The sequence below is a fragment of the Pyrus communis genome, chromosome 12 (genome assembly GCF_041283825.1).
Source record: "Pyrus communis isolate YQ-2024b chromosome 12, ASM4128382v1, whole genome shotgun sequence".
NCBI lineage: Eukaryota > Viridiplantae > Streptophyta > Magnoliopsida > Rosales > Rosaceae > Pyrus > Pyrus communis.
The window spans coordinates 11,906,103-11,927,983 of NC_142576.1; the positions used below are offsets into that span (position 1 = coordinate 11,906,103).

Consider the following 21,881-nt stretch of genomic DNA (forward strand, 5'->3'; position numbering starts at 1 on the left):
TTTCTAGAGCTGTTATTTTAAAGTATTGAAGGAGATTTCATGGGCCGATTCTTCCTATATATCAATATTGTCTGTCACAACGATGTCGTATGGTGATAAGCATTTCAACACACTGTCGGGTAAGTATTTTGCTACTATATGGCTATTACAGTGTGTTGAAATGCTTATCACCATACTACATCGTTGTGACAGACAATATTGACATATAGAAAGAATCAGCCCAAGAAATTCCCTCCACATACTTTATAATTACACCTCCAGAAACTATGAGAATATGACCAAGCCGAGAAAGATCTTATGGATCTTGTTCTTCTCTCATTGAGATGCATCAATTACAAAGAACACAACCTGCCAACTTCTGCAGCAATTACAAAATTCACAATGTAGTAACTGAGTAACATTAAGACACCTGTCAGCAACATGGCAAATACGTCTCTGTCATGAGGAACAATGTTTCTGTAACCAATAGTCAATAAGGAGAAACTACTAAAATACAAATAATTAGCAGATTGTTGCAGCTAAATATATAATCCTCCACTCCCTTAGTACACTTGTTGAAGGCAGAGATTTCCTTCACACCCTTAGCAATAGCATACATGTTGAGGGCATCGATAATCATATTGAAATAGAAATATGTGCTGACAATAATAGCGTGCATAGCAATGCTCCCAAAAGCTACAATAGGTTCTCGCAGTGGTAGAGACATGACTGAAATAATAGAAAAAGTAAACAACTTAATTGAGGAAAAATATCATAAAGCAAAAAAAACTCGAGTGAGAACTTGAATCAAACAGTAAGCGTACAATATATAAAACATAATAAATCACAGAGAACTTGAATTAAGTCAAACAGATGTACAATCTAGAAAATACAAACGTATAGGCATAACATAAATTATAGATAACTTGAACGAGGAATTATGTCAAACAATTGGTGTACAATTCCTAACATAACGAGAAAACAAAAAAAAATATAGAAAATGGAGGAAAGATGTACATCAAGTCACAGAAAACTTATAGGCATATGGATAACATAAATCACAAAAACTCATAGGCATAGTTCATAGAAAATTTGAATGTACAATATATAACATAACTAGAAAACAAAAAGTAATGTAAAATTTGAACGTACAATATATAACTTAACTAGAAAACAAAAAGTAATGTAAAATATGGCGGGAAAGAAAGATGTACCTCAAATTTAAGGCAACAAGGATAAAACAAGGCATTCTCTTCTTCCAGACACCCTCACCCTCAGATCACCCTTAGGCTGAGAAGAAAATATTCTCTGCCCCCAACTCACCATTTTCTTCCTTTGTTAATGAGTGTTGTTGTAAGAAACCCTGATCCAATCTCTACTATTATAAAAATCACCCCTGTTTGGGATCAAAAGCATTCAGCAAATAAAATAACACAAATGTTCCTGGAGCAAAATAAATAAATAAAACTGACAAGAAAATTGGACTACATTTGCTATTGGTAATTTCATAAAACCAATAAAACAAATAAAAAGAAGGAAAAATTAGAAAAAGAAAACAAATTAGAATGGGCAAAGAGAAGAACACAAATGAAAGAGGATATGAGTGGAAAAAAAAAAAAAAGAAAAAAAAAAAGAGACAAACTCCAATCTCAAGAGAGTGCTTGTAACACTCAAACTCGATTAGGTCATTAAATTTTTTTAGAGTAAGCACAATACTCTTTTGTAACTGCAAAAGAATAGATGAATGCTAGGTAATTAATTTACTGTCAGATAGTAGGTGACGATGCACAAATGAAAAGCGAATCGTTAAACTAAAGTTACCTTCGCATGCCTAATGTGCATCTTCTTACAAAGTGGGTGGTTTCCTTTGCTCTCATTGTTAAATGATGGTTAGTTGGGCTTAATTTATTCGTTAGTGTTGCAAAACAAAAAAAATAACATGAAGAGCAATGTAACTTAATGGTGCAATAGAAGCTATTGAAATTTTTCAGAGCAAGACCAAAATTTGAAGGAAATACCTACAGATAAAGGAAAAGAAATCAAACAGCAATATCTCCGACAAAAATAGAAGAAAGAAACACAAATACCTACGACAATTCAGTTTTTGCATGACGGAATAAGACTCGTAGAAGTTGGAGCTTAAGGGAAAGGGAAGAACTTAAGTGGATGCTTACAAAATTGGATTTTGTTGATTTCATGGTTGGTCTTTGGGGCTCTCATGTGGCTACTTACCAAAAATTTTGAAATCAAACTGGTGAAGGAATGTTCATGAACTTACTGATATAGGTTTAAGGGTTAGCTCTTGGAGACTAGAATCTAGGCTATGTTGCTAAGGTTAGTTTTTAGACTGAATTGCCAATACGTCCATGGTTTTCTTTCTATTGCGTTCATATCTGGTATTAGCAACTTCTGATTATCTATCCTGAATTTGTAATGAATATCCTAAGCTCATAATCTTTGATTTTGTTTGCTGTTCTGTCAATGTTTGGTCTGGATTCAATTATTGGTAGTTTTTTCCACTATTGGTAATTATATTCCCGTTAGATCCAAGTAATTGAAGAAAAGATTTAGATTACTTGGATCTAACGGAAGACATAGCACAAAATCAAGTGCAATGGCGTTCTAAGATTCATATAGCCGACTCCACTTAGTGGGATAGGGCTTTGTTGTTGTTTTATTTGTTTTTTCTCCGAAGAATATATGTTTGCAGCAATTAAAAATAGAATTTTCCTTTCCCTTTTCTTTTCCCTTTAGTTGATACACATGTTTTGATTAGCTTCCGGTACTAATCAATGGCAGTATACAGTATATAAAGAACAGACATGTACCAACCTATAACCCCAAATAAAAAGGGTACACAATAATAGAGATTTGTTTGATTAATCACATATTATTCTTGTTTTAATTTTAAATTTATAAACAAGCAAACACGCGCGCACACAAACCAGCAAATTGGTCACATTATGGGTTCTAAATATGGATTCTGGAGTCTAAAACCTACACTACTAATTATGCTAATTACAAAATACAAGAAAAAAAAATAGATAATAAAACACTAAAACTTAAAGAAAAGGTAAAGCAATAACATTAAAATGACGTGCCGTAGATATATTTCTATCCAAGAGCAAATTAGATATAGAAATTTGCATACCTTATCTGACTAACAAATTTTTCCCCGACTGAAGAGCCAAAGCACCACTTCATCGCCGCTACAGATCCAAAACCCACTTCATCTGTTCCGTTGTTGTTAACAACGATACAGAAGAAATGATTTGTTACTTAATTTTCTCTCTCTTAGTGCAAGTGGCCATTTGCATTTACTATAGTGATGGAAAAGTGTTGACCCTTTGCACGACATCATGAGTTTAAACTTCGTCATGGATAAATCTAACATATAATCTAAAAAGATCTATCGTTTGATTTTCTCAAACCTTTGCTCTGTCAATCCCTCCCTGGTTAATTTATAGGTCTTTTTATCCATCCATTATTTTATTTTATTTTTCTTAGCAACTTTAAGGGTTGAATGTTACAAACCACTTTAATTTTTCTCTGTGAAATGACCAAAATGTCTCCAAAAGGATAAATCTCGTGTTTTGTTAGACCTTTGAGTTCTAGACATGTGGTAGTCAATATTTTGTTTTGTTTGGATAGTACTCATTGTTGCGAACACTTGAGCGCAAATGGAAGTTTTAATGAAGAAGATGTGCATGCTTTAGGTTAAAAGGTAAAAGGGTAATTTTACAACAAAGAAAATTAAAAGGGACATCTTCCCGTGCCCCAGCAGAACACGCACAGCAGCTTACTGCTGCTCCTCTCTTCTTTCTCTTGGTTTTACTCATTCCTTTTCACATATATATTTAGCTTAATGAAACTATCACTTTCTCATATGGTAAGGCTTTGCGCCTGAAAATTGGCCCCCGAACTATCAGAGCTAAGGAAGCAACTCAAGGAGCTGATCGATGCTGCATCTTCTGGTCTTGGTTCCTTTCGGATGTGCGGGTTGCAATGTTAGAGGCTAAAACCATCCTCAAAGGAGATGTTAAATCCTAAGTGCAATACCACATAATAAAGATTGAAGGAAGATAGAAGTTGGAACCGATATGCCAAGGATTGACTGTTGTCAAATTTGACATATGAGAGAAAATTTAATGTCAATTGTTTTTTAAATGTTTTGTTGAGTGGATCCTAATAACGCACCAATCATAAAACATAAAAATTTGTTTTTATTTGTTTGTTTTGATGAGTGGATCTCACAAATATTAATTGAATAAGAAATAACATATGGGTTGGGAGCAAAACAAAATTTGATGTTGCCACAAGCTTTCGAATTTAGATGGGATATTTTTTTTCTTTTCTTTTTACATTTCAATTGGAGATGTTCTAAGAATTCATCAAAGCCCTATTCGATTTGACATCATAAGCACATGTTGAAACAAAGCGTACGCAGAGATCGGAGCCTTGAAGTTCAATGGTTTTCGGCAATTTTTTGCCTATTCTGGCCAATCTCAGCGGATTTGGATCTCGACTTAAGAGGTAAAATTGCTCCTTTTTTATGGGCTTCTAGAATATGTAAGTGGATGTTCCAAATTCTAAGTTTCGTGTGGTTTTTTTTTTTTTTTTTTTTTTTTTTTTTTTGTGAAAAGTTTGAGATTCAAGCCTTTTAATTTGAATGTTGGGTTGTATGTGAGAGACGTGTGTTCGTAGTGGAAACGCAAGGAAGTCACAGGTTGGAGCAGCTAAGTTGTAGTGTGAACTGAAGACTCAGGTAAAAATTGGAGAAAAACCCTAATCCCGTTATTTTTAAGAATTTATTTACCTTGGCTATGTTTTTTGTGAGGTAAAGTGATGTTGCAAGTTGTTGTCTAATTTTAAATGGTTGGCAGATTTATTGTTGTTGGGGATATTGAAAATATGAACTTCTATGAGGGAATTGAGTGTATGCATACGCTTTACGATAACGGAAAGGAAGTGCAAAGAAAAAGGGCAGATTCTTCCCATTGTCATTTCATTTCGTTTCGGGAATAACACAAGTAGCTTACGTTGAAATTCTCTTACAGAAAGTGAATTACAATTGGCCTGATCAGTTCATAGAGTACGTAAGCAATCTAATTCAAAAGTTAGATGCAATAATAAGATTAAATAAAATTAAATGATGTAATATGTCTTCGAATTTGGAACGTGATATTATTATTATTAGTCTTGGTACAAAATTAACCAAGATTGATAAAAGACAAGGCTCCTCAAGCGAGAGCTAGCTGGAGATGAGTGGACTTCTGATTTCAAAAATGGTCTTCATTAATATAAATAAATGATTTTGAAAATGACTATGACCGAGTATAGCATGGTTTACTGTTGGAAACATGATTTACGTGATGGATTTTCATAATTGCGATTCTTTGAGATACTTGTAACGACCCGTTCCCAATTATTATGATTTTTTATAATTTTAAAAAGGTAAATTTATGAAAATGCACTTTGAGACAAAGTGTTGACTTTTGTTGACTGCCGTGTCGTGTCACGTAAGGTTCATTTTCTTGGTGTATTCCGGTAGTACTCGTCGCTATGGACGTGTGGGCGCAACGGATCGTGATTTGGAGTTATAACGAAGGAGATATTAACGTTTACAGTCGGCGGCATTTTAGTAAATTAGTTATTTTCTGGAATGCTCCAAATTTTTGGAGCAAAATCTGGTGGAGCCATGGGTACCGTGAGGACCCTCGGTTGAGATCCACCAAACCTGAATTGTTTCCATTCAATTAACACCACTAATAGACTCTCCATGAACCCAGAAACAAAGCCCAATCAACTTTGGAGGCATCAGAGCTTGTTTGGAGTTGAATCAAGAATACCCTTTATAGGGTTTCCGGCGGGTTTTCGTGAAATTGGGACATTTCCCGCCCAAATTGGCCTAAGTCACAAGTATGAAAGTTACTCTACTCATTGAGATATTCATTTCTGTGAAGTTTGAGAATTTTTAGAAATAGTTGAATTTTTCGGCAAGTCGGGGCGGCTGTCCACCACCTGCGGCGGTGCGTGGGCCGAGATGTCCCCTGACCTTCCTAGGCTAAATTTGAATACCCTGATTCCATTGGTGAAGTCCAATTGACGAATTTCCGTCATTTGAACTTAGTTCCATTAAGGTCTATCACTTGATTATTATAGCAATTGATGATCCGACCGTTGGATCGTCACTAAACTTTGATATGTTATAATATCTAATATTTGAGGATATTAGAAACTTACGGATCGGGAATTCGACATATGGATCTTCCCGAATAGGATATGTAAGTTATATGTTCTATTGATAAGCATTCTAAGTCATGATTTGATAATTGTTCTAGGCGCCGATCGTTCGTGACGCCTTGATGTTTGTGCTAGGGAGTTGTAGCGCGGGCTCTAAGTGAGTGGGCTTTTGGTTATATATATATATATATATATATATATATATATATATACATGTATATATGCTTTACATTTTCCCAACAACTGTTTTGAAACGAGCGTATTCTTTTAAATGCCATGTCATGCTTGCATTTCATTTTATTATATGCATTGGTATGTATATGCATACTATTGTATGACATTGCGGAGGCCAGGTAAGTTTCAGGTGAGTACTGTATGATGTTAGTGGTTGCATTGGTTGCATTGGTTATGGTTATACGTAGAGGCTTGTAGAGCTCATTATCCTGCACCCCGGTGTTAGTGCTCCCGCTCGTGGCCAGGGCACAGTCCTTCACGTGATGTTCACTTCGGTCGCGTTTGGTACGCGGGATGGGACGGAACAGAGTGGGACGAGGCGTTCCGTCCCACGTTTGGTGCGCCTAAAATGAGTGGAACGCGTTGTTCCACGGAACAAGTTTTAGATGATTTTTTGTCCCTCCTCCCCCCCTGGAACGGGTTGTTCCATGTCTGTGGGACAGAAATTTCCAAAATTTTAAGACAAAAATGCCCCTTGTATTTTTCAAAATTTACATCAAAAAATCACACAACAAACCCTAAAAACTATCTTCTATTTTTCTCAGCCGTCGTGTTCCTCCTTCTGCATCTTCCCTTTCCTCCTCATCTTCTTCCGTGTAGCCTCTTCACCTCTGCATCTTCCCTTCGCAACCTTCCTCCTCGTCCTCTTCTGTGTAGCAGCTCTACATCTCCTCTTCGCAACTCTTCCGTGTAGCAGCTCTGCGAACCTTCCTCCTCATCCTCTTCTGCAGCATCTTCAGCTCTGCATCTTCGTTCCAGGTTCGATCTGTTTTTGTGTAGCTCTCGGTCTCTATTTCTTCGATTGCTCAAATGTTTTTTATTTGTTCTCTGTTTGTGTGGTTGACATTTCCACTACCCAGTAATTTTCTTCTTATTATGAAAGTTAGAAAACTAGATATGTACGCTAGCAGCAAGACTCTTGCCTGCAACATACGAATACGAATGTTAACTACCTATTAAGGGGACAATTTCCTTGTATACATAGCTCACTTACTTGAATAGATCTATAACATATCCAAGCTCATGATAGATAGTACCGAGGCCTAGGGTCATGGAGATGCAGATAGCTAGGCGCAACCAGTAATAGCCTCGATCTCTATGCATGTTCATGAAGGATCTTCTTGTGTAAGTACGAGAGATTGTGTAAGAAAGCCAGCTCGGCTTTTCTTCTCCAATTTTTCACCAGAGTCCTAAATTTCATGTGAATTAATGTTAGTCGATGTTGCCCCCCACTAATCCTGGGGTCACTACTGCAATTTGAAATTTTATTCAAAAAGGTTCATACGTAATTACTTCTATGAATCTGATTACTAGTTTACCTGTTTACACAGTTCAGCTACTTGTCTTTGAACTTGTTGAAAGGTTTCAGATTCTTTATTAGGACCTTATTAGAGTATCAATTGCTACTTCTGTTGGTGTGGTTACGCCTTGCTCAATGTCCTGCGGCATGTTACAAAGTTCTATTAGATTTCTAAAGGTTTATTAGCATGTTGTGTGACTTCTTGTTTTCAAAGAGATTTTCTTACCTGCTCAAAATCTTTGTTTATGGTCTTAAGGAAGTGATCCGATGGATTTTGGAGAGTTGGCGCTTTTCCAAATCAAGCTTCCCTCATTGCTTTACCGCACTTTAAAAAAAAAATTCTTAGAGATCCACTCTATTTACCTAAACAAACCACTAACCCTAGCTATATGCTTTGCCTTCAAGGCATTAATTTAATTTATAGCTTTGCATGTAAGATGGAAGACTACATAGTGTGATCTTTTGTTGATTTTTGACTGCATTTCATTGGTGACCACCTTAGTTTAAGGCTTATCCAAATTGATTGAAGATGAGAGTCCTTGCTTGATTATACTCTATAATTCAAACTTTATATCCATGAAATCACAAGGAAACTTTCTGAAGTATGATAAGGGCATATGCCACTATCATTTCCATATTGGCTCCAATGCCAAGGGCATAAAGAAACATTTGGTCCATCTATAATAATTGTCTTCAATAGACTTGTCTTTAATATATTAGTCGCTTACACATCTGTAAATAATTGTCGCTTATTTGTAGTGCATTGACAACTTACAGTCTTGCAATCATTACAACTACATGAATGACTGACGCTAGTATTGCTTAAAGTAATATCAAACTTCTAATGATATGCACTAGCTAGTGTTGTGATTAAAGAGGATGATGTAAAAGGCTAGGTTGTGTGGACTTAGCAACACCATTTTTTTTAAAATAATAATAATTATTCATAGTTCTAGTTCCTCAATACTTGAAAGCATGTCAAATTCCTATGGACGAGGACCTATCAAATAAGAAGAGGCAAGTCTCTAGAAGGATATCATCAAATATAGCCTCATAGTGAAAATGGTTGAATAAAAAAATTAGACCTTCCATTACACATATAAGGACCAATAATTCACTGTAACAATTCTATTGGGTAACCTATTTAAATATGTGGCCCCAAATAATCTTGCATCTAATTTCATCTTTGATTTTATAATTGGTCATGTTCAATTAAAAAATAAACTGTATTGTTATTGGTCTTGGGAAGATTAGTCTAACCTTACTACTGAAGTGCTCAATTGCATCAACTGTACTATTGATGAAATATCATATTTACATGTCATTTTATACTTATGAATATTAAACGGTCTAATCACGTACCACATTTTGTACGTGTGCATTCGAATTGACTAATCGTTTCATGTTTGCGTCGACATGATTTAACATGTTACTGCGTTTTGATTTACTATTTTAACAAACTTTATAAATCAAGGTCATATCCTAAAACATGATTTCTCATAAACAATAACTTTAAGTAATGTAAAAACATAACTTAGCTAGATATGTGAATATAAATCTCATGTCAACTTTTTTGTTATGCAATCAATATCTTATTTGTTCTAAAAAACTTAAGGTTTGTTATCTATAACAAGCTTATCAAGAGTTAACCAAAGAAAAGCAACGTGCTCAAATTGCTCAAGGTTTCACTCCATCTCCCTTCTTTTTTCTTCCTTTCCATATGATCATCGGTTTTATGTGTTCATAATTCTTTAGATGGATGGAAAAGTGAATATAAATTGAAGTTAGAGAAAAATTGATATGTTGTTGAGCAGACCCTTACCCTTGCAAAAAGTGTGGGACATTGTTGTCATATTTTTCGTGTTGAAGCTCTTGTATGTGTTTGCTTAATTTTACCAAGTCCAAGTATCTAAAATGAATTTAGCGTATGTTGATGCTCCACTCATTCATGTGTTATTTTTTTGCATGTGAAGGTATGGATGAATATGAGACTCAATTCTTTGTTCTTTTGAACGTTTGGATTATAATGGCACAAGTTTTTACTATGAATGCACAATTGTTGAGGTATAGACAACAACAAAGGAGACAACGCGAAATAGCTAGTTTAGAGCAGAGGACATTTGTTAGACTTCATGTTAGGAGAGAGGAAATAAATCGTATCACGCGATTGAGTGATACTAACTGTTTGTGGGAGCTACGAATGGATAGGAATGCATTTGCAGTTTTATGTGATTTACTACAAACTCGTGGTGGATTGGTAGATGATGGTCATGTTACAATAGAGGAGCAAGTAGCTACTTTTGTTAACATATTAGCCCACCACAATAAAAATAGGTCAATGCAAGTTAGATTCATTAGGTCTAGTGAAACTATCAGTCGGTATGTCCGTAGAGTATTGCGTGCGTTGCTCAGTTTGCAAGAAGTGTTGTTTGCAAAACCAACCCCTATCCCAGAGGATTGCACGAAATCGAGATGGAAATGCTTCAAGGTACTAATCATAGTAAAATCATTAATAACATAATTATTTGTAGTTGCTAATTAATATAAGTTTTTCTTTTGTCTAGGGTTGCTTAGGAGCGCTAGATGGAACATACATAGGGGTCACTGTGCCTGATGTTGATAGACCAAGATATAGAACAAGGAAGGGTCATATATCAACTAATGTGTTAGGCGTATGCACACACGACCTCAAATTCGTATATGTGTTATCCGGTTGGGAGGGATCAGCTACTGATTCGAGAGTTCTTGGTGACGCTGTTACTAGAGCTAATGGCCTCAACGTCCCAACTGGTAAGATAGACAAGCATCTAGCATTTTTCCTTACCTTTGTTGGCCAACAACTAAAATTTATTATCAACTAATATAGGTACATACTATTTGGTTGATTCCGGATATACGAATGGTGAGGGTTTTCTGGCACTGTATAGAGGCACTAGATACCATTTGCAAGAGTGGGAAGACAATTCACGTGCACCTAGGAATCATGAAGAATATTTTAATATGAAACACTCACGTGCTAGGAATGTCATTGAGAGATGTTTTGGCCTCCTCAAACGACGTTGGGCTATCTTACGAAGTCCTTCCCACTATCCAATCAAGATTCAGGGACGAATGATCACCGCATGTAGTTTACTTTATAATTTTATCAGAATATATATGGCAGTTGATCCTGAGGAAAATGCAAGGCTTGCATTTGATGAATTACCTATAGGGGAAGATTTACCAGAAGTATTAGCCTACATTGAAACCGTTGAGTCAAGCCAGATATGGACTCAATGGAGGGATGATCTTGCAAGAGAAATTTATGATGAGTGGAGAGGAATGAGGGCTTGAAAATTGGTTGACATGGTAGTTGTTGTAATTGTCTTTTATTGAGATGTGGACTCAATGTAGTTGTTGTAATTGGCTTGAAAATTCGTAACATCAAGACTATTGAGATGTTTGTTATTGTAATGTGGTAATTGGGAGTTATATGGATGTTATGGCTTCTTTGATATGTTTATTTGTGTTACTAAATTTTAATAAATTTTAAAATTAGGGCGTAGTTAGTACAACTAATATAAATTTAGTCATTGTCATTTGATTGTGTTTCTAATTTAAAGATTTCAATGGAAACAACAACACATGAATGTGGTTTTCTATTCATTATATCTATGTTTATTTGTGTTACTTATGTAATATATGGCTTCTTTGATAGATTATATGGCCACCTCACGTAATTGGATTGATCATGAGGAGGATGTACTACTTACCATCCTCGAGGAGATGGTTGCTGATGGTGTTAGGTGTGAGACCGGCAGTTTTAAGGCTGATACTTTTGTAACGGTTGCCTCCAAGATGAGGGAACAGATTCCTGGCATTAATATAGAGCCGAAACATATACAAAACAAATTGAAGCGTCTGAAAGAAAAGTATTCGTCTGCATATGACATGATGAATACATCTGGATTTGGTTGGGATGATGAGAAAAAATGTGTTATTGTGGATAGTGACGAAATACTACAGGAGTGGGTGAAGGTAAATTTTTTTTTCCTTATTCTTTATCAATTAGTTGCTTTGAAAGTTTTAACCTTGATTTCTTTGGGTTATTGTAGAAACATCCTAATGCATCTTGCAAACCAAATAAGCCATTCCCGTTGTATCCACGGTTATGTACGGTGTTTGGGAGAGACCAAGCCACGGGTAGTATGGCTGAATCAGCAGCAGATGCAATCGAAAATATGGGTTTGGAAAGTGAGGATTGTGAGACTTCCGAGATGCCTCCACTTTCACCCACCCCATGTCCTTTTGTTGCTACATCTAGTGCTTCTCAACCTGTTAGGAAGAGGAAGATGAGTAGGAATGATGGTGATGCAAATATTGTATCTGTTATCAGTGAAGGTTGGAATAAAGCTGTTACTGAAATGAAGAAATTAGGTGAAAGTTTTACTTTTAGAGAAGCAAAAGCTAGACTACCTTCTGAGCTTTAGGCCATGGGTCTTCCATACGATCAGGTGCTAAGAATTTCAATGAAGTTAGTGAAAGATACCGATCTAATGGGTATTTGGACCACCTTGGATGACTCACAGAAGCCAGATTTCATTAAAGTGTTTATGGAGAGCCTTTGAGCATTTGGAGTTTTAGTATTTGTGGTTTTAGTATGAGGAACTTTATCAACTTCTAGTGTTTTCATTATTGCTTTAGCAAGACATTATTTGTTTTTTAAGTCAAGACAAATGTTTGATTTCGGATATTTCATGTTTAAGTTATGCATATTTCATTTTCTTTGGTTAAGTTCTAAATGTTTAAACCCTAAAACGTTTACGATATGCATGATCATTAAACTTATATATTTTTCAACATTTCTCATGTGCTCTTGTGTGGTTTGCCTTGTTCCTGCAATGGGGAATATTTAGAGGGGTGTCCTTCTAAACAAGGCCAATTCTAATGTTTGTAGAACCTGAACTTCCTAAACAACAACAACCCACAATTGAAAGGACCAAAATTAGGGACTAAAAATTGAATTGGGGTGTGGGTTTTGCAATTTGCATAATAAAATTTGATGGGTTTGTGCTGAAAATTTGAATGGAGGTGTAGAAAACGGGAAAAATTACAAATTTTAAAGGGATTTGCATGTGGAACACAACATATATCTATTAACATTTGGACCAAGAAAAACAAATAATGGATAATAGTGTTCAAATTTGAACAACTTATAAAAAATATAAAAAAATTAAAAAAAATGAGTCTTGTCCCGTTCCGCGCATAAAATTGTACCAAACAACAGACGAAAAATGAGTATTTTAGTCATTTTAATCTTTTGATTCCGTTCCGTCCATGTGTTACCAAACGCGGGACGGAACAACCGTCCTATTCCGTCCTGCGCGTACCAAACATCACACAGAACATCCATTCCGTCCCGTCCAGTCCCGTCCCGTCCCGTCCCGTCTGCGTACCAAACGCTACCTTCCCGCACCACACGTTCACCTTGGATCCAAGTTTAGTGCACAGCCCTATCGTACAGACCACATTAGGTGGTTCTGACTTGTAGGTGACCTGCGATTATTCGCACAACCTTCACGTGATCGTAGCACTTGAGCGTACTTATTTACACCCAGCCCTGTTGTACATACCACATTAGGTGGTTCCAACTAGTGTGCAAGAATTGGTTAATGAGCTATAAGTTCAGTCGTATAGGTCACGTTAGGTGACTCCGGCTGACATATCATTTTATATTGATTCACAGCACTTGGCTTACATATTTATTATTGAGATACTTGACATGGCACATACTTTGGTTTTCATTGCTCTCAAGCCTGATTTCTATATACATATGTATTATTATTTTCTGGGAAATTATATGGGTTTTACAGTGAGGGGTTATAACGTTTTCAAAGGGTTTTTATTAAAACTTTATTTTCAGGCCCACTCACCCTTATTTTTTGTACCTCCAGGTTTTAGCTGCTGAAAGTTCGTATCAATGAGGATTCTGGGCAAATCTCAGTATAGGTGGCTATGACGTCGTGTGTGAAATGGGTACATCCCCACTCACAGCGCACTTTTTCTTTAGGCACTTTCAGGTTTAAATTTATTCACATTTTCCACATCACTATACTTTATGGCTTTGTCACCCTCCGGGTGTCGGTCAGCACAGCTCGATTCGGAGTCCTAGTAGATATTTCGAGTCGGGATGTGTCATGCTGCTTTCATTACATATAAATAAATAAATGAATTTGGGACGTGATATTATTTCTAATTAACTGTGTCTGTAAGGTTTGATTAATTTTTATATATTTAATTAATAAAAACTAAATTGAATTCAATTGAAGTAATTATCCACATACCTGCCACATGATCATTTTTAATTGATGCGACAGATTCGTCAAGATAAAACTTTTGCCGAAGACAATTGTGGATAAAAAAGCCTCGCTAGTAGAAATATCATAACACGAAGCCATAGACTTGCCCAAGATTTAAAAGGTTGTCCTTAACCAGAAAATGTTGACCATATAAAACGGAAAAGGATCATCGCTGGATCATTTTTCTGAGAATTCTAGTGATTCTGTGATCGGGACCGTCCATCGGAACATCGTGTGTTGGAAGAATGATGTCTTGTTCTGACGCCACTTGTGGTCTCACAGCAACCATCTACGATGCCCTAGGTAACAAACTTTCCCGGCATGCCAAGACGACATTGTGTCCTCCTTGCAAATTAGGCATGCCAAATAACACTTAGTACTCCACCCGAACATCATAGCATACGCGGAAAAATTGTTAATAGTCCACATCACTGCTGCTCACAAGGTGAACATCTGCCCAATTGATTTATCGTATGTTGGATCTCCGTTTTCCCACAAATCTTTCAGCTCATTGACCAACGGTTGCAAATAAACATCGATAGACTTGCTCGGATCCTCGGTTATCAACATAGTTATCATCATCTATTCTTTCTTCATGCATTTAAAAGGCGGCAAATTGTATGGAATTGTGAAGATTGGCCAAGTGTTATGGTTTTCGTATACTACGCTGAACGGATTAAATCTGTCTGTGGCCAGCCCCAATTTTACGTTTTGTGCCTCTCGCGCAAATTTGAGGTACAAATGATCAAACTTTTTCCATGCCTGACCATCAACATGATGCTTCATCAAATCGTCATCCACTTGTCTGTCCTTATGCCATCTCATGTTGCTAGCAGTATGCGTCGATATATACAAATGTTGAAGCCTAGGCTTTATTGGAAGATAACGCACAACTTTTTTGTGGAATTTTCATCATTATGTTTTGAGCTGTCATTTTAAACCCTTGACTTTTAGCGTATAGGGCGATTATCTAGCGCCTAATCCCGTATCATTCAACACCTTCTTCGCACTTTTGTGATCTTGAGGCAAACAATTGTCCTTGAGAAGCATCCTCTTGAAAATGCCCAAAAAATAATCAAAGCACTAGTTGGACATACAAAATTTTATTTTTCCATGCATCAACTACACAATAGCTGTCGGTATTGAAATCCTCAAGGACAATTTTATTCTTCTTTGGCATTTTTTAATAGTTTTTCATAATTTTTAAATGCTTCACTATCCATGCTTAAAGGGATGTCATCTTCCCCTTCCTAATTAAAATTGGTCGAGGCATTTGGAAAAGCATCATCTAGGATATCCCTAATTTGTTCGTTTGGATCAACATAAGATTCAACTGCCTTAACTAATGGGGTCACATGTGAAGATTGTTCCCCATGATGATTCGAAGTGGTATACGTCTCCATCGTACCATGTCTTTCTAAATGGTATCAAATATTTTCATAATTCTCAACCATTGAATTATTACAGTTCCTACACGGACATCGAATTAGAGGTGAACCCTGGTTATGTGCCATTGCGAAACCAATAAACTGATTTATTCCATCCAGATATTCGTTTGCACATCTGTTAGGATTTTGTATCTACTGTCTATCCATATCACCTGCTAACAAAAAAAAAATAAAAAAATCACAATGGTTACAAACATTTCAATTATAACATGTCACCTTATGCCTCCGGTAAAAGTCTTATCTTATTCAAGAATGCACAGCTACGTGTCATATTTTACGGCTTTATCAGATTAGATTTTGATGTCAAAATAATTTGGCAGCATATCCCTGTAGTTCTTCAAGTGTAGCACATATATACTAAATACATATGCAGCACTTGAAGAATGCACAAACATGCTACCAAATTTCTCCTTATCGAAATCTAATCAGTGAACCACAAACTACGACGCATAACTATGCAATCCCAAACTGTCCAAAAAATAGGACAATTCAAGAATTAATTGGACCACAGTCATGCTTTTGCATTCATGCGCAAAATCCAACTAATTCTCAAATGGGAAACTAAGTTTTCATGAAAATAACGTACGAAGTTAACTTAAGTTTGTACAACAGAAACAATTTTTGTACAAGCTGTACAAAAATGTTTGCATACAAATAAATTATATCTCAGTAATGCTAAAAAAATAAAAAATAAACTACAATTAAGATTAACAAAATAGTTGAAGAAAATATACCTCCTAATTCATTCCTCGCCTATAGTCGTTTAAAAAAAAAAAAACACCTACACACAACAAATATAATTTTGTTAGTTTCATTGTGTAATTTCCAAAAACATATTCAAAACAAATTCGCTTACCAAATGATATAGGTGATGAAGAGCAAGAGAATGAGAGCTAGTAATCGAGCTAAGGGAGAGGAGAGACAGTGAGCTAAGGGAAGAGAGGTAAAGCTGCAATGAATTTGTAGTTTCTGCCTCTCTGCATCTAGGAAACTGACTTAAAATGTCATACTCTTCCGCGATGAACCATTTGTCGCGCAACACCTATGCATTTGAAATTTTAGCGCCAAATTTGTTCTCCTTTACCTCCTTTTTTTGACCCACCATGCGCTATGAAAATATCGTCGCGTAAAACATATACATTCCAGTTTCTAGCACCAACTCATGACCATTCCCGCGTTTTCTGATAACCTTTGTGAGACGAGACGGTGTTTGTTGCGCAATTACGTTTTGTGCAACATACACTGGTTTTGTCGCGCATTAGTTAAACTTTGTTTTTTTAAATACTTTTTTCATTTATTACTTTATTTAGTTCGTCACGCAACACCTATGCATTCGAAATTTTAGAGCCAAATTTGTTCTCTTTTACCTTGCTTTTTGACCCACCATGTGCGATGAAAATATCGTCGCATAAAACATATACATTCCACTTTTTGGTGCCAACTCATGACCATTCCCGTGTTTTCTAATAACCTTTACGCCCTGAGATGGTGTTCGTCGCACTGCGACAGACACTGGTTTCGTCACGCATTAGTTAAACTTTTTTTTTAATACTTTTTTCATTTATTACTTTATTTATTTTAAATCACATACATATTTAATAAACAAAGAATTAAATTACACCCGAACAAATCTAAAAATGTTTAAATTAATTAAAGCATTCATGCATATTTAATTTATATAGTCATTTATTACAATAATATTTTATTGAACAAAAAAATTTAAAATCGCATCTTAAAAAGTAATAACATTTATAAATAAAAACTTAAAACCCAAATGTTATTATTTAATTAACCATAAAAGAAAAAGAAAAAGAAAAATAGAATTCTATTCCGCCACTGGTGGTTCAGGTATTCGGTTCAGTTCTTCCTCACATTCAACATCAAACTTCCACTCCCGGAAAGAGGATTTGAATATGTTGTCGACGCACTTCATCAAATTCGGGTCACTCTTGTCAATGTCTCATTCAAGCTCTTATTTATCGATCAAGTGCGTCTTTATCTCCTCAGGGACGGCTCTCTAAGATTCTCAATCCACATCGCATTTCTCATGCACTAATTTATGCACGGCACGCGTAAACTTGTTGCGCATAACCGACTTCTAAACTCCCATTAATTTTTCAAAATTGATCCGGTAGCGAGTCTCACCAAAAATGTATCAAACCACGGGCGCAGTTTTCTTGTCTACTAGAAAAATATATTAAAAATACTAATGCAAAATATAAACTATATACAAAACACATAATTTACTAGGTATTACCTTTTTCGGAACTTATATACAAAACACATAATTTACTAGGTATTACCTTTTTCGGAACTTTCGCCCTCCATTCTCTTTGACGAACGATCATCTGAGTCGGCCATCGTGCTTAAATTTAAATAACAACTGCAGTTGTAACCTAAGAAAAGGTTTGAGAAATATCGATAGCAAAATTGGTTATTTATAGGAAACTTGGCCACCTTACCCCACGAACAATTTGTCACGCAAAATCCCTCAATAAATGCCTCATTTGATTTCTCTGATACAATGGCATTGAATCTTCTGACTCAAATAACTGACAGTCTAGAGTAAAAAACTTGCGCGATGAACACTTTGTCGTGCAACACCTCAGCGAGAAATGATTCGTCGCACATTATTTTTGCCTAAAAACAAAAAGACTTTACCTACGTTTTTTCCTGTAGTTTGCACGACTACGTTGTTTTTCGTCGTGCAAAGATCTTTTTTGCGACGAAAATTGTCGTTGCGCAATGTTCTACAATATTGCGTGACGGTGTCTCATTTTCGTCGCACTTGACTACCTATAGCAACAAATTTTGCTTCGTTGTCTAAAATTCTGTCGTGCAAATAGTTTTTTCTACTAGTGCCATGACAATTGATGAAAACCAAAAGCCAAACGTTCCCTTTTCTCTAACAATTTAGAGAGGAGTGTTGGTCATGCAAAAGAAATAGTAAGGGTAAGCCATAGTAAGATGTTCATGTGCTGATCATCCTTCCTGCATAACAAAGAAAATGAAAAAATAAAGATGTATCACATTGAAACCTGATGGCGCCCACAAAAAAGATATAAACATGCCACGACCTTAATTAAAGGCAAACTTATCACTAGAAAATGTTGCTTTTAGGGATAAAATAAATAGTAAAATATGCACTCATCATTAGGATTGACGGTACTAAAGGATAGAGAAAAAAAATACAAAGTAAAGTAGAAAGATAGAAACCAAAGATTTACGTGGTGCCTAAGTCCACGGGGCAGCAATCAATCTTCCACTATATCAAAATAATGGGTACTACAAGAATAATCTTTCGAAGCCAAAGACAATGGTTGATGAATAAAAGAAAGGATAACACACCCTCTCTCTAATACTAAATCTTACTCACACAATTTGTGATGGAACACTATCATTCTTAATCTTGGAGTGGAAAACCTCTTAGAACTCTCACTTTTTGTTTTGAAGCCGTATTCTTACTTTTTTGGATGATCTTCAATGGTGAAATGCCACCTCTATTTATATGCATGGATGGAACATCCTAGTGAGTTCAAGAATTAACACCACCACTATCATAGGAAGTCTTAACATTCATGCACCATCCAATGCATTAGCCTTGGAACTCCATATATTCATACACCACATAAATTTCCCATGTTTGATTAATGTCATTTGCAGTTCCAATGTCTAAGGTGAATGAGCTAACCAGTACATTCCTTTAATGTAGTATTTTTCATTGTATCATTAGTCTCTCTAAAGACTTCTTGAGATTTGAAACCATCTTTCATCATGGACTGCACTTGGTATACCAACACACCACCACCAATTCCGAACAAATTTCGACACCAAATCACCACCATTGGATCCAGAATGACTTGTGGAGTGTTTTGGTAGTCTTGCATGCGAGGTTTGGGGTCGTGGAGGTGTCGAACTCGAGCATCTATTCTCTTTGAGTTTCTCGGTGAGTATCAAGGTGAAACACGCCTACTTAGCTATCAATCAAACTCAGTTTCATTTTTATTTGATTCTAGGTTACAAATCCATTTCATGCATGTTGTTTTGAGCTGAAATTATAGGGTTTTAACCTTTGTGCACCTCTGCATTCATTCTCTAGTTTCCGGGGATGGAAACCAGTCAAATTCCATTGAGTCCAAGATGATTTCTAGTCCAAAACGTCTTGGATTGAGTTTGGGCAAGAATTTCCGATTTATTTGTGAAGTTTGGTTTAATTTGATAGGAAAATTATCTTTCCATTTCTTAATTGATGAAATTACACTTGATGCTTATATTTACAAGCAAATAAACCATTTGAGAATGACAGCTCATCAACAAATTTACAACTAAAAGAAAACTAACTATAACAGAAATATCAACTAAGTTTTATCCCTTACAATACTACACTTAATATCCCCCCTCAAACTAAAATGAGGTGTTCGAAGTGAGAGTTTGTCTACGAGAAGATGGAATTGAGCCTAAAGAGACTTTGCGCATATGTCAGCAATTTGATCTTTGGGTGCAAATGAAATGAATTGAAATAGCTTTGGGTAAAACCTTTTCTCGAATGTAGTGGTAGTCAATCTCCACATGTTTCGTCCTTGCATGGAAGATAGGATTCTTAGCTAGGGAGATAGCTGAGATGTTGTCACACCAAAGCTTGGGAGGTTGGGAGGACATGGAAGTTGCAGACCAATATCAACTAATAACTTACAGATCCATGTTGTAGTATTTGCCAAAGATTTGTATTCAACTTCAGTGGAAGATCATGCCACTATTGGTTGTTTCTTAGCACTTCAACTAATTAAAGAATTGCCCAAAAAGATGCAAAAGCCATATGTGGATCTCCTAACTATGTGACAGTCTGCCCAATTTGCATCAAAGAGGCATTGATTCTAAGTGATTTTGAACTAGTTGGAAACCAAAGACCAAGCTCTAGAGTTCCTTTGAGATATCTAAGAATGTGCTTAAGAGCTTGTAGGTGGGATTCTCTTGGTTGATGTATGAACTGGCAAACTAAATTCACTGCAAAAGAGAGGTCTGTCTTGGACCAAGTGAGATATTGTAATCCACCAACTAAGGATCTATAATCTGTAGGGTTTGACAATATTACAGATTCATGATCCAAGGAGAAAGTGCTAAGTGGAGTTGTACAAGGTTTTGCACCATCCATGTTTGATTTCTTAAGTAAATCAAGAATGTACTTAGTTTGACAAAGAAAGATCCCGGATGATGATCTTTTTACCTTAATTCCAAGAAAGTAATGGAGAGATCCCAAGTCTTTGATATGAAATAGGTTGCCAGTATATCATCAACATATACTAGGATGAATACTAAGGATGAATCCTTTTTAACAATGAGAGAATGGTCATTTTGTGAACCAGTGAATCCCAGAGAAGATTGGGCAGTATATAGCTTCTCATAACAAGCTTTAGGGGCTTGTTTAAGTCTATACAATGACTTATGTAGTTGACAGACATAGTTGGATTTACTTTTGCCATTGCAATATATCTAAACAATGACTTATACCAAGCTCTTAAGGGCAGTGAGAAGCCTGTTGATTAGATATATTGCAGTAGCAAAAGCATCAACCTAAAATTCATATGGAACCTTTGAACCTGCAAGAAAAGTTCTTGCTGTTTCAACTAGGTGTCTGTGCTTCCTTTTAGCACATCCATTTTGGTTTGGAGTACGAAGACAATTGAGTTGGTGAATAATACCATTTTCCCTTAACAAATTGGAGAATTGATAGCTAAGAAACTCTCCACCAGAGTCAAATCTCAGAGTGACAATCTTAGTGCACAACAAATTCTCAACCATAGACTTGAAATGAATGAAAGTAGAGAATACTTCATATTTATATGTAAGTGAAAAGAACCAACAGTATTTTGTGTAATCATCAACAAAGATGATGTAATATCTAAAGCCTTGTACAAATACAATTGGCGCTGGTTCCCATATTTCTATATGTAAAAGCTCTAATGGCCTACTTGCAGAACAAGAAACAAAAGAGAATGGCAATTTTGAACATTTTCCCATAACACAACTAGAGCACAGAGACTTATGTATACTACCAAAGAATGAAATACTAGAATGAGAAACAACTTTATTTAGTATTCTATAAGAGGGATGGCCTAATCCTTGATGCCATACGTCCTGAGAAGCTTTAAAAGCTGTTGCAAAAGCATGTTGATTGCCAATAATGAAGGTTGTAGTGTCAAAGGGATAGAAACCTTCTCTCACATGTCCTTTAAAAAGTACCTTATCCGAAGAAAGATCGTTCGCAATAAAGTGAAAAGGATATAGATGTACTGATTATGGATTATCAAGAATAAATTTGTTGGTAGAAATCAAATCTTG

At 35.9% G+C, this 21,881-nt stretch overlaps 1 protein-coding gene across 1 annotated transcript; it reads left to right on the plus strand.

The window, feature by feature from the left end:
• Positions 1-9,831: 9,831 nt before the first annotated feature.
• LOC137744382 (protein ANTAGONIST OF LIKE HETEROCHROMATIN PROTEIN 1-like) lies at positions 9,832-11,231 on the plus strand. The gene is made up of 3 exons (XM_088682061.1): positions 9,832-10,244; positions 10,321-10,546; positions 10,623-11,231. Exons 1-3 carry the CDS (start codon positions 9,957-9,959, stop codon positions 11,087-11,089), a joined length of 981 nt encoding a protein of 326 aa, XP_088538187.1. The 5' UTR covers positions 9,832-9,956; the 3' UTR covers positions 11,090-11,231.
• The last annotated feature ends 10,650 nt before the right edge of the window (positions 11,232-21,881 follow it).